This window comes from Lissotriton helveticus, chromosome 11, assembly GCF_964261635.1.
Source record: "Lissotriton helveticus chromosome 11, aLisHel1.1, whole genome shotgun sequence".
Taxonomy (NCBI): domain Eukaryota; kingdom Metazoa; phylum Chordata; class Amphibia; order Caudata; family Salamandridae; genus Lissotriton; species Lissotriton helveticus.
In genome coordinates, this window is record NC_136072.1 from 441,403,039 (window position 1) to 441,417,513 (window position 14,475).

General features: G+C 45.7%; 1 protein-coding gene across 1 annotated transcript in view; it reads left to right on the plus strand.

Annotated features, from left to right (window-relative positions):
- The window catches only part of CUL3 (cullin 3), a 580,651-nt gene that overhangs the window by 472,697 nt on the left and 93,479 nt on the right, over positions 1–14,475 (plus strand). The window contains exon 14 of the mRNA XM_078665956.1: positions 10,180–10,366. Within this exon, the coding sequence (XP_078522082.1) occupies positions 10,180–10,366 (187 nt within the window). The remainder of the gene's footprint in view (positions 1–10,179; positions 10,367–14,475) is intronic.

The window sequence follows — 14,475 nt, forward strand, 5'->3', positions numbered from 1 at the left end:
ATCAGCCTTCTCTTTCTAAGTCCCTGGTTGTTAACCGTTTCCTTCAAGGCATTACACATAAGTTTCCACCTGTGTCTTTCATAATGCCTCAGTGGGACTTAAAACTTGTCTTGACCTTTCTGATGTGCGCTCCCTTTCAGCCCCTTCTTAACTGGCCCTTACGTTTGCTCACTCTCGCGACTTTCCTGGTAGCTATCACCTCTTCCAGAAGAGTGTGTGAGCTCTAGGCTCTCTTCTAAACCTCCTTTCCTCTCGGTTAATCCGGACACGGCGGTTCTGAGAACCCGTCCTTCTTTCTTGCCAAAGGTTGTCACGCCTTTCCACATCGGGCAGACCATCACTTTGCCTACCTTCTTTCCACCTCCGCATCCCTCTAGGGAGGAGGAGAGGCTCCACCGTCTGGACCCAAAACGGGCACTCGCATTCTATCTGCAGCGTACACAACAGTTCCGGGTGGATGACCAGCTCTTTGTTGGATACGTGGGTGCCAAAAAAGGTCGGGCTGTGCACAAGTGGACCATCTCCCGGTGGGTCGTTCTGTGCATCAAAGCATGTTACTCCTTGGCTAAGAAGGAGCTTCCTCTGTCCTCTGGGGCTGCATACCCATTCCACCAGGGCAACGGCAGCCACTACTGCCTTGGGACGCGGCGTTCCCTTGCAGGATATTTGTCAGGCAGCTGTGTGGGCCTCGCTGCACACGTTTACCAAGCAGTACTGTTTTGACAGTTCGGTCCGGAGAGATGGCTTCTTTGGCCATTCCCTGCTCCGTGACTTTCTGACGTAATCTTGTTCGCAGACCCCCCACTGGGGCTGGTATTGCTGGGGTATCTATTCTAAGGTAAGGAATCTATCACTAACGTGTCTCTTTCAGATGCACAAGTTACTACTTGTGTAACAATCTTTCTGTAAGAGACTTGATAGATTCCTTACTGCCCCACCCATCCTCCCCGTTCTGCGAACTGATTACTAGGGTTAAGGTCATCCCTTTTAGGGCCCTAGTTTTATGCACCAATGGTCAGTATCTTGCATGGCTCTGCGTTCCTGGCGCGAAAAGTCGTGTACAGAACTGACGTCCGTGCGCCTGGGTGGCGCCTAAGTATTCTCTGTGACGTCATCTCTGCGCTTATGATGCCAGTGACGGACGCGGAGCCGCAGGGGTACTGCTAAGCAAAACTTTCCGGATCCAGTCTGACGCCTGGGGATATTCTGAGGTAAGGAATCTATCACTAACTAATCGTAAAAGTAGTAACTTGTGCTTTGCAATGTAATAGGTCTTGCATTTACGTGAGTTTAAGATTGGCATTTTAAATTACCGTGCCTATTATTATGTTTTTTAAAACATAAATAAAAGGCATTGTCATTTACAATGTCAATAGCTTAAACTCGCGTAAATGCGAGACTATTGCATTGCAAATGCTTTTTTTTTTATTATTCCACATTGGGGTACCAGACAGCGGTAGCAGCAGGGAAGGGGCGTGTGAACCCTTGTTTGTGTAGCATGCAGCCTGCTTCCTCTCGGGTTGGGGTGAGGGGGCAGTATCCACCCATGCTCCGACTGGCATTTGCATTCGCTGGAGGCAGGAGACCGTTATTGTGTTAAAAAAAAAAAAAAGATCCTTAATCCTGGCAGCCTTTACAGGCACAAGTGAACATGCAGCGCAGCAGTTATGGAAACAGAGGGGGGGAGGGGGAGGCAGGAGGGGGAGGCGGAGGCAGGGGGACTGGGGAGGCAGGGGGGGCTGGGGAGGCAGGCAGACTTGAGTTACACGGCAGCTCACTGAAGAGGCCAAGGCTCCGTTAAGGGGGAAGAGCAGGCTGATGTATGTTAAAAGGAACGAACGCTACACAACTTGTTTTCTATCTGCATCGTGCTTTGAGTTTGTGCGAGACATGGTGCTGCAGCGAAACATCACGTCGTGCTGGCAGAGCGGCTAGTTTTAATTCAAATTGTTTTAGTGGTGGACGCCGCCCACAGCCTCCTTCCGTCGTGTGTTATTGCTGTGCATTTCTTTTGTTGTGTACTCGTTTTCCTTCCAATTGCTCCGCTCTGTTAGCAGAGTTTGTTTTAAATTGCGTTGCAGACACACGTCCGATACAGTATTTTGTTTTAGTTTTTTTTGTACTTTTTGAGATCGACTTCCATACAGTTAATCCTACAACAAGGAAACTTAGGGTCCATGCTGATCAGTTTTGGGTTTGTTTCATTTATTGGCTGTGCTTCCATAGATATTCAGTCCGGTGAAAGGGGTTGTACGGTTGCATCAGCCTTTTAGGTCGACCTCTGCCAATGCGCTTGCGCATTGCAGATGTCGATCTATTGTAGCTGAAACAGTCTTTGAACCAAGCGTGGATTCGGATTACATGCAGTTCATGTGCCCGTGCACGCGCTTCAGACCCGCCACAGCCATGCAGAGAGCTTCACACTTCAAAGGAATGCTCTCCCCCACCCCCATGCCTCTTCTCTCACCCTTTCGCTATCTCCCCCGCCCTCCCACCTTCAGCCTCTTCCTCTGCTGGACCTGCCTTCCCTCCCACTCGCTCGCACATCAAACTGAACTTTAAAAAAAATGCACAGAATATATTCAGATTTAAAAAAGACACCAATCATTCACCAAAAAGCACATCTACTTTTAAAATCTACCAAGGCAGTAAGATCCTTAGAAAAGTAACTTCTGTTCACTAAAAAAACGTAGCCCTCATTTCAAGTAATCAGTTAGCTGTAATGAAATTAGCCACGGCATTAGTTGTCTTGCATTAATTGACTATAATGAAGATCTTTGAATATTTTCTAGTTAGCCACATACCGACATCCTATCCCAAAGTTACATGTTCTCGAATTTGAATCTGCATTACTCCTGAATGAACAACAGTGGTTGTTAAAAGTGATTGAAGTCACTGTTTTATGATGTAATTTGATGCAAACGTTTTAATAAAAAATTACAACACAAAAAAACAACCAAGTTACGAAAATAACTTTTAAACCATCCTTTTAAATGTATTTTAAGCTTCGTTTAATTGGCACGAAATTAACCAGCAGTTTAGATTTGATTGTTAAATCATTATCTGGCAATCTCTTCTGGTACACTGCGTTTCAAGATGGCGCTCGGCCTTTCAGCATCCACCATTAACACCTTGTCAAGGAGGATGGGTTTAATTGCAGTCATTATCCTTATCATCGTAGCGGGGGTATCATTGCTCAGTTCATACTCATTTCATCAAATTTTGCTGCACAAATGACTCAGATGGCCCTCTATGCCCTTAGTCCACCGGCAGCCTTGGGAAATTATCCTTCTATAGCTGGGTTGCAGCATTCGTCTATGAAGTCTTACTCTTCAGGGCAAATTAACTGGTTGGCGTCGGCCCAGAGTCTTTGTTTGTTGTGCACTAAGCCATGAGGTCTCGAGCTGCTCCGCGCCCGAGGCGGCACTTTCAGCCAGGCCGTTGCTGAAAGGAGCTGCTTTCAGCTCACGGCTCTGTGCCGTGGTTATGTAGGGGAGTTGTTTCTTCAGATTTAAATGTTCTAAAACTATTCACCCACCCCCACTTCTCCCTTCCGCCTTCGGGAACATATATCACATCTTTTCTTGGTAGAAAGCGTCTCCGGTACCTACCCCGCCCTTCTCCGTCTCCAGTCCCAGTGTGTCTGTCACATTTTACCCTGGTATTACTGCCGCCCCCCCCCCCCCCCCCCCCACCTCCCTGCTGGAGTTACCTAGACCGGGGCAAAACATGTTTTATGCTTTAACAACATCCAAAGACGTGACACCACCTAAAACAGAAAAGTTTTAATCTAGGTCAGTGCTTTAAATTGGAAATTACTAAGTGCAGTACTCATTAAATGGGCTAGAGAGTGGGCGGGGCTATGGGGCAGGGCTCAGGGCACGAGATGATGATGCACCGCTGCCAATGCTTGTTTTTTAAATGTATACACTCGGGTGCCGCTTTCCTTCCCACGGCGCCTAAACTCGCATCCATGCTTGGGGCCCGCATAGAGTAATTCCCTCCCACCTCTCTCCCGCTGCTTCCTGCATCATTTCCCACAAGCCGTCCTTAACTGATTCCTAGCCCCCCACTAACCGATGTTCTGGAGCGGAAGCGCTGCAGAGCTCTAGGCGCTATGCACCCGCGGGCACTTGCAGACCCTGAGCTAGACAATCTACGTGTCCATAATGCGTGGATTGCTTGCATACCCCGTGGATATGGCTCAACCAGAAGTGGGTTTCTAGGTGCTTACTTGGCAACCCATGTAACCCATCTTTTGTGCTGTTACTGGCGAGGAGTGAACTGAAGGTGGCTTAACAGGTCGGGTCGGTGCTCTCAGCTGTGCCACCCTTTCATGTAGGCAGTGTGTGGCCTTATACAGCGCCCGTGCTCCCGTAGACTGGCAGCGCTGCCACGGCTCAGTATCCTGCTCCCCAAGCTCCGAACACACACGCATCCATGCTTGGGGTCGGAAGAAGGAATTCCCTCCCACCTCTCCCCCGCTACTTCCTGCATCATTTCCACAAGCCAACCTTAACACATTCCTAACCAAACATTTCCAGCTGCGCTGACAACCCTGGCACCCTGTGACCATCGGCATCTTAGCGGCAGTGTAAAGCCTTGAAGGTCACACAGCGGGGGCGGCCTCTCTCTGGTATGCTAATCATGTACTGCGCACAGACACTGCCATGGGCTGTGAAGGAGAGGGGTGTCACTGGGCGTCTCACGGGCTGTAGTGGAAGCCTTGCCTCTTTTATGGAGGCTCTTCTTCGGCACATACCATGTTGTTTGTGAATAAGATCTTTGCAGGATGAATATCTCTTTTAGTACCTTCTAATTCACAAACACTCCGTTCCCAGGCTTTCACTTTGCTCCCGCCGGGGACACAACTAATAAAGATCGATCACGGCATGGTCGGTTATAATACCATAAAAGTCCCTGTCCTTAGCAAAAAGTGTTAACTTTTTACAAGATGAAGTCTTTAAAGTTATTGGTTCGCTCAGATTAATAAATGAAAAGGTAGGTCAGTACTGTTTGTCGTGGAACAATCTTCTGACTTGACGGGAAATTCCTTAAATACTACTTTTCCCACTTCAGCGCTTTTAGTTATCTTGCCTGAGTGCCTCTTGCTGTCTAGCCAATGACATAATTCTAGGCATTGCACCACATTTGTAAAGCCTCGAGATTTAGAAGTTTACTTCTCGGGTACCAGCATGCTATGCTACCTTTTCATGCAAAGCAGTTTCATTAGGGCATCTTTTGCCGTGGCTCCCATTTCTTCTCATTGAGAGTCTTGTTAGGAAATGCATCACTGAACATCCACAAATATCTTTTAGTAATTCATGTCAGTACCCCGACCACAGGTTTTATATCGGCACCCGCAGAGTGTTGCGCTACCCCAGCATCACTCAGCATCACTCAGCATCACTCAGCACCACCACAGCACCACCACAGCACCACCCAACACACCACAGCACCACCACAGCACCACTCAGCACCACCACCACAGCACCACTCAGCACCACCACAGCACCACTCAGCGCCACCACAGCACCACTCAGCGTCACCACAGCACCACTCAGCGCCACCACAGCATCACTCAGCGCCACCACAGCATCACTCAGCGCCATACAGCATCACTCAGCGCCTCCACGGCACCGCTCAGGGCCTCCACGGCACCGCTCAGGGCCTCCACGGCACCGCTCGGGGCCTCCACGGCACCGCTCGGGGCCTCCACGGCACCGCTCGGGGCCTCCACAGCATCGCTCGGGGCCTCCACGGCATCACTATGCGCTACCACAGCATCATTCAGGGCCTCCACTGCATCACTGAACGCCACAGCATCATCACTCCGCACCATCACAGCATCACTCCGCACCACCATTCAACAACAACTGGTTCAAATATGTTCTCTCAATGTTTCAAGCTTTATTACAAATGTCACAAAAAGATGTTAATATTTCACTTCTGTTCTTGGATTTTCGTCACAATAAAATACACTGAACATAATCTTCACAAAAGTTATTTACAAAAGTTTAAGCTATTGCCATTATAAATTACAATCACTTTTATTTAAGTATTAATTATTTAAAAAAATTAAAAGCCATTGTTATGTGTAATATCAATACATCTAAGTCACGTAAATACAAAACATGTTGCATGACAAATGCTATAGGTGTCACATTTGCGAAAGTTATAACTATTGGCATTGTAAATGACAAAGCTATTAATTTAGCTATTTTCAAAACCAACGCATGAATAAAAAAAATTGTCATTTACAAGACCAATAGCTCAAACTTTCCTAATGTGAGACCTATTGCATTGCAAATGCTTGTTTTAGTTTTCGGGCACCTTGCTGTTTCTTTGCAGTGTCTGTGCCTAACAAAGGTTGCAAGCTGAAGGGTGTCTTTGGTTGGTGCTTGTGCACATTGGAGGTGGGGGCAGTCTGTGCCCCGATCGTGGACTGGTTCTGTTCTCGGGAAGAACTGCAGGCATTGGAGGTCTTTGTATCAGTATAGCGCTCTTGCTTTCACTGTCTTGTCTCCCCTCCATCCCACTCCGTCTGCTCTCCCCCCCCTCCCTTCCAATCCGTCACCGGGCTCCAGGTTATGCCTACCTCCAAATTGTCTGCCACTGGCTGTCTGTAAACAGTAAGGGACGTATGCTGCTCACCCATGAAGTAACAAGACTGCACTCTCTTACCAATGCAAATGTTGTGCTTTTTGGCAAATTAGATAGTTAAGTGTTTCTCTTTCGCAGGGCAATGTAGGTGCCCTATGACTGATTCTGTGAAGGGCTTTGTCCGTGTAAACTTTGCTTTGGGGAGGAGGGGGCATAGAAAGGCAGGCGATGCAAGTCGCAAAGGGTGAACATATTATGACGGAAACAGCAATGTTAGGAAAGAATGCCCCAGTAAACAAATGAAGTGTTTGCGCAAACAGGGCTCAGGATTTTGTCAGATGATACAATTGAAGTTAATTACAGCAGCGGGTGGGTGTCCGTGCCGCCAGCTCTTCATTGTTACATCTCAGCCAAGATCACTATGCAGCAGTAGCACATTCCAAAAGCAATATCGAAATCAAGTTTGAAAGTGCCTTAGTGACTCTGTTTAATAAGCAGAGGAAAAAACATATAACAAGTAGAGGCTAAACAGACCGGCGATACACACCCTAATTGATGAGCAGGGTGTATTATCAGAGAGAAACGCCCTAGGGATGCAGGCAGGGAAGCAGCTACAGCCATCATCATCTTAAACATAGCTTCAATTGCTCAGGCACAGACTCATACCATGTGGTCAGTCATCTTATGCCAACCACATATTAAAATGCCTCATTTACACAGTCACAAGTCAACAGATATAACATACAGAGCTACATAGTAGTACAAGGTCAGACACAAATGTCTCTCTGGACAAAGGCCGCAAGCAGCCTGCCAGGGGTCTGTTGCATTTGCAGTCTACGGCTCTCAGCTGTGAACATGCGTGCATAGAAGCAAACTTTGTGCATCTCTGATGATGAATTTGTATGTCTACGAAGGTGAATATATGAGAGAAAACTGTAGGTGTGTGGTAGCAAACACGTGTGCATGTGATAATTATATACTTCAACAACGATGAATTTGTGCACTTGTATTAATTACTTATTGTGTCTGTGATGATGCACATGTGCATCTATGGATGCACATACGTGTCTGTGAGGATGCACTTGCATGTGTGTGAGGATGCGCTTCTGTGTCTGTGAGGATTAACTAATTTGCCTGTGATGAAGAATCTACAGCATCTGTGTTGTCAGTAAAGAAGTACTGACTTGTTCGCAAAGATAAACTCACCCGTCTATGAGACGAACGTGTGTCAATGACATTTTCTGTTGGTGAGAACAACCAGTGTGTGACTGAGTGAACTTGTGTGATCGCTAGAATATTTTTTTCTTTCCAATACTGGCAGTCACGTTTTCTGTCTGTGGAAACGAATCTGTGTCTGAATGAAAAGAGGAAGTGGAAGTGCAGCATGTGCCCTCCTCCTCCCTCATTTGACTGGTCCCTGCCCTGCAGTGAGTGCCACGCGTTCTTCCTTCTCCCCCCTGCACCTTCCTTCTGCCTCATGCTATTCTACTCCTCATTTTACTTCATTAACCCTCATGCTATTCTTCTACTCACTCTCCTTCCCAAATCTTAAACACTGCTCTTCTCCTCCAAACTCTATGCTTTAACCTACTACACAGCTAATAAATAAGATTCTAACATGAAAAACCACAACATTAGTAACAAAAAACACTTCAAACAGCGGCTGACCAATGTTCCGCACGTCAAATCCCAAACTTTTTGTTTGTTAGTGATGATCTTGTGCAACTACTTCCAGAGCTTGCCGCAGTTCAGCTCTACTGGAAACCAGATACAGAAATGTGTACAGTTAGGAAGGTGCACCAAGGAAAAGTCAATTTTCTCCAAAGAGATATATAGAAAGTATCTTTATTGTCGTCAGTAAAAATTGGACATCCGGTGTCCGTGATAAGACACACCGACAGTACCAATGAGTCTTCGTTTGAGGTATTCAAAAGAATACCTCAAAACGAAGACTCATTGGTACCGTCGGTGTGTCTTATCACGGACACCGGCTGTACTCATCTGCTTGTATCATCATTACTTATTCCGTGGGGTTTACCTATACGAAGACGGATTTGTCTGAAGGTGTAAGCACTAGCAGTCTACCATTCAGATAGTTTGTAGACGTTTCCTTGCAACACTGATAGATACCCCTACTGCTGTTTCCAAGTGCGGGCAACTTTTGCCATTTATGATCGTAAGAGCCCTGATGAAGTTCCGTCTGTGGAACGAAATGCATTGGCTGAGGCTGATGTCCAATTTTTACTGACGACAGTAAAGATACTTTCTATATATCTTTGAAGAAAATTGACTTTTCCTTGGTGCACCTTCCCAACTGTACATAAAACCACAACATATCACATACATACACTCACTAATACATAGCTATAATACAATACCATTAGCAAAGCAAATGGCTTTAATTTAAACAAAGGCGAGACCTATCGCATTTCCAATGTTTGTTCTTTCAGTTTCCCATTGCATTTAATAAGTGGCTTATTTTTTATTTCACTTTAATGTGTCACCACCGAACAAAAAAGAATCCAGACATCAGATGAGATAGCCATCTACAGATTTTAATGTATCATAGTGGTGAATGTCACAGCATTTAGTCATGGGGATGTGAAGCCAGACAACATGTGAAGCTTAACCGCTTTTCGTCCAATTTAGGAATCAAGGTGGGAAATACTTGTAACAGTTTGTGTTTGCTACAATTTTGATTCCTCTATCGGATTTTCTTCATTTTTGCGTCACCTTACTCATTTACATTTATCTGTACGTTAGAAGTGTGAAGTTATTCTAGCTTAACCATATCATTCTGGGGGTGTTGCATATTATTTATGAGTGCCTTACTGCTTAGCCAGGACACCAAGACGTCTTTCGGTAGGCTCCCCAAGTTCAGTTTATTATGTAGAGGCAAAAGTATTAGGCTTTGCAGGAGTTCAGTCACAGATGATATCAAAACCGTGGCTTCTCCTTCTTTACCATATAACATGGGATCGCTAACATTGCTGATTTTCCACATTGTTTTAATTTCTCCATTAGCCTAAGGTCTATACCAGTTCATGGCAGCCTTAATCATAGTTCCAGTACTAAATACATGAATGCACACATGGTCTTTTTAGCGATTCTTTTATCATGACTACACCACTGTTCACCGTTCCTTAAGGTATTTTCTTACAGATTTTGTTGGAATTACCTGGAACATGATGCGATGGGAAGGTTGTGAATGTGTTTAATCATCAGAATTTTTTTAAAGTATGTTGAGATTGTCTTAAATTAGGAGAGTAAACGAGGTGTCTATTGAGTCTTGCATCGCAGGCAATTAAATAGCTTTTGTGTCCCAGGACGGTCCTGTAATTCTGTGGTGATAGCTGTAAAATCAAGGTAATCTGTAAGTGAGTTTTGGAATAACATTTGCTGTCATTAAACTCAAATGTCCTTTCAAGATGCAATGTTTTATATATAAAGTACTCATGTAGTATTTTTCCACAAAGGTGTATTAACAAGTTTAATTACATTGTGAAAGTTCCCATTTTATCTGGTTTAGTAGTATTCTTGTTAAAATGTATATAAATCACTGTGTTATACTTTTAGGAAATTCAACAAGAAACAGATATTCCAGAAAGAGAGCTAGTGCGGGCACTGCAGTCTTTGGCATGTGGCAAACCTACGCAACGAGTTCTTACAAAGGAGCCAAAGTCAAAAGAGATAGAAAATGGTCATGTATTTACAGTAAATGACCAGTTCACCTCCAAACTGCATAGGGTTAAGATACAAACAGGTTTGTACCAATTTCTATTACTTCTAATCATTGAATGCAAATGTTTCACTTACCCAAAAGTCCATTTTTAGAACAGCTAGTTTTAAGCATGTGCTGCTGTATATCACATGCTGTGTAAAGTTCTACCATTTAGCATTGGGTGTGGATGTTGCAAATTGTGTTTTTCGCCTCCAAAGAAGAGATTTCTGTTTCAAGGTGACTCTTGATGCTTCCCCTGAAACCCACATCTCAAATAGACACAGACTCACTCCACTTTAGATTATTTTCTTCTTCCATTGTGGTTGAACATCTCTTAAAGTCCTATCCTGTACCATTGCATTACAAAAGATGAATATGTTGATGTCAGGACATCAGAACAGTAAGCTATAGAATCAGACGACCTTGTGCATATGTCTGACTCTTTCCATCTCAATTTTACAGAGAATCCCAGGATAAGCTCATATGAATGACTTGGGTGAGGGGAAGTTATGGAGAAAACTTCTTTCTGCTCTTCCTCAACTGAGATAACAAGTACCCTTGGTCTGACCAGCATCAGGTCTATAACGTCTAACTCTGAAGGGACCACAACAAGTCTGCCTATTCAGCCTGTGCATAAAGACTATTTCGCACCCACGAGGCAGATGGTGGGCACTTTACAGGATGTAGCTCTGAGACGTTCCTGAGTGACAGTCTAGACCATGCATCAGACATCTAATGAATGTACGCAGACTGCAAGCTGGGCGGACCCTCCAGTTGACCCGTGGGGTGTATGCGTCATCTAATGACTCTAGCTTCGGAGAGAAGTCTTCTCCAGGGCCCTCTGAAACTCACACCTTGGGCTTAAGACCACACTTAGGATTCCACCTGCAACTCACACAGAACATCTTCTGAAGCCGTTCTGCTCACAGTTTCAGATAAGTCCGCCATGCAGAACGAGCTTGGAGACGTCAGTACTGCCCCATCCTCAAAACGCAGTACACCTCCCTCTTGCAGCAATATAAAAAATCTATCCTGTCCACCAAAAAGGACTACTTTTCCTCCAAAATTCTAGTCGCGGAGAATAAATCCAGAGAAATTTTCTCTATTATAAATAAACTTGCTTACTCCGACAGAACCACTCTCAAACCCTCCCCCTCTCAACCTCTCTGCGATTCCTTGAACTCTTATTTTTTTAGATAAAATTGCAACAATCGGAGCTGACATCCTCCCCCCCCCCCCCCTCTTCCTCCTTCCTCAACCCTCCCTGCTCCCCTATAGAGGCTTGTCTCGACTCATTCCCTCTTCTAACAGAAGAATCCTTTCTCTCCCGTCTCCCTCTAGTTAAATCTGGGTCCCCACTTGACCCATGCCCTGCCCATATCCTCGGTCACATTTTCACGAACTGTCCGCTACCCCCGCTCACTTTTCTCAACTGCTCCCTGTCCCAGGGTGTGGTTACCCCTGCTCTCAAATCCGCTATAATCCTCCCCATTCTAAAAAAAAACTGGTACAGACCTCTCTGTCCCCGCCAACTACCGCCCGATCTCTTTGCTCCCTTTCCTAGGGAAAGTCCTGGAGCGACATGTCACCAAAGTACTCACCACCTACGTGGAAGCAAACCGAGTCCTGGCTCCCCGCCAAGCCGGCTTTCGCCCAGCTCATTCCACCGAGTCGGTTGTGCTTTCAGTACTCGACAAACTTAGAGAGGGAATGGACACTAACATCCCCCAGGCCTTGGTACTACTCGATCTCTCCGCCGCCTTTGACACGGTGGACCATTCCATCTTACTCTCCCGTGTCGGGGCGGCAGGGATCGGCGGCACTGCCTTGGTCTGGCTGTCCTCCTTTCTAAGCGATCGCACCCAAGCAGTCCGCCTGGGCGATTTCTCGACTGAACCTCGGAAGGTGGTATGTGGGGTCCCCCAAGGCTCCTCTCTCTCCCCTCTACTTTTCAACTTGTACATAGTTCCTCTCATCTTTGCTCTTCAACAAATGGAGGTCTCCGTATATAACTATGCGGATGACCTCCAGCTTATATTTTCTCTTTCTCACTCCCCTGACTCTCAATCTAATTTCCAATCTACAATGCTCTTCATCCGGGACTGGATGAATCACAACCACCTGAAACTAAACCCAGATAAAACAGAGCTGGTTTTGACAGGTGGTTGCTCCAGTCCCTGGTCCCCCCTTTTCTGGCCTTCTTCCCCTGGACCTCCCCCACCCCCCTCCTCTTCTGTTAAAACCCTCGGCATCAAAATTAATGACCAACTCACTCGGCACTCCCAGGTGAGTTCGGTGGTTTCCTCTTCTTTTCTATCCCACCGCACTATCCGCAAGGTTTCCCGCTTCTTTTCCTTCACGGCCCTGAAACTTATCGTACTTGCCATGGTAGTTTCCCGCTTGGATTATGCCAATGCCCTTTACCACGGCATGCCGGCTTATAGTGTACGACGACTTCAGCTGGTCCAGAACCAAGCGGCTCGTTTGGTTTACAACCTTACAAAATTCCATCACGTCACTCCCCTCTTAAAATCCTTGCACTGGCTCCCCATTCGTGAACGTTCCCAATTCAAGGTGGGCTGCCTCACCTTCCAGGCCCAGCTAGGCTCATCTCCCGCTTTTATCTCTTCGGAGATCAAACCCTATGCCCCCTCCAGGGAACTTCGCTCCTCTTCTCAACATCTATTGACTGTTCTCCGTTTTCGCCGAAATAAATGGGGAGGCTCGAAATTCTCTACCCTTGCCCCCATTTTTTGGAACTCTCTTCCTATCCAACTTAGATGTTCTACCCAATACTTGCTTTTCAGAAAGGCTTTAAAAACCTTTCTATTCTCAAAAGCCTTCCCCCTATAATTTCTTACCAATTCCCCCCCCGATTCTCGCTTCTCAAGGACTCAGCTTACTGTAGCGCCATGGAACCGTCTGGTGTACGCGCGCTTTATAAATAATTTAAAACTCAAACTCAAACCAGTAACTGTCTTTTTCTGATGGGTATTTCTAACCAACTGTATCTTCCTCATTACTAAAATCTCCTCCAGGCACCAGATTAGATCTGGAAAGTTGAAATCGCTCTCCTACCTTGATAAGTCAAACCACATTTCCAACTCTACTCCAAGACCAACCTCAGACATGACGTAGAAAAGCCATATATGGTGCCAGCCCCATGCACTGATGCCCCTTTCTTTTTTTTTCATTCCCTAATATACAGACCAGTAGTTTCTCTCTTCTGAACTTTTTCTTAAAAATTTTCTTTATTGTATTTTGCTGTGCAGAATGTCTCCCCCAAAGGTCTCAGAGCTTAAGTGTTGCATTCATACAACAAACTGATGTTGATCATGGACCTAGACGACATCTCCCACTAGTGCTTGGGGCCCAAGCAAAAACTCCTGTCATATGTGAAATGCTGCATCACTTATGCCAAAGCGATCAGGGAACAAGAAGTGAAGCTCTTCATGGCGTGTCCCATGCTGAAAAGCTAGCCCCTCACTGATCCAGGTCTCTATCTCATTCGCTATCTACAGGTAAGTGTTAGAAGCACGTGGCCTCCAAATGCAAGTCTACCCACATGTTACTAAAAGAAGGATTCTTCCACTTCTCGACATTGGTAGGAGGGGGAGGTCTTCCATTTAGTGGCATTTTTCCCCGACCCTGGCCTCAACAACTTCTTATTCAGAGCCTCTCTTAGCTGTGCTGGCCATCTGTTGTTCCATTCCAGCTTCTTCTGGCCCCAAGGACATTTCGGGACTTCTACCTAACTTCTTCTGGCATCTCACACCGCTGCACAGGTCGACGCTGTTTTGCCTCATTTTGACATCATCCTGGCATCTGAAGCTCCTCCTCGGAAACCAGAGGACATATTAGTTGCACCGCTGACAGATCTGTCCTATGAGCCGACTTTGGATCAAATGCAAAATGTATTGAACTTTCCAAAGGTGAAGGCCATTTTGATTGTATCAAGGTCTAAAGTGCATCAGGGAATTGAGGAAGAATCCCGAATCATGCCCTTGCTTCTTGAGGATGTTGATTGCTTTGATATATTGGATTCTGACCACGTTCAGATTCCTAACATAGTCTTAATTTGATGAAGATGATGCCCGCAGCAAATCAGGCAATGTTCTCCCTATGAACACAGACATTGGTGAGTATTTGGC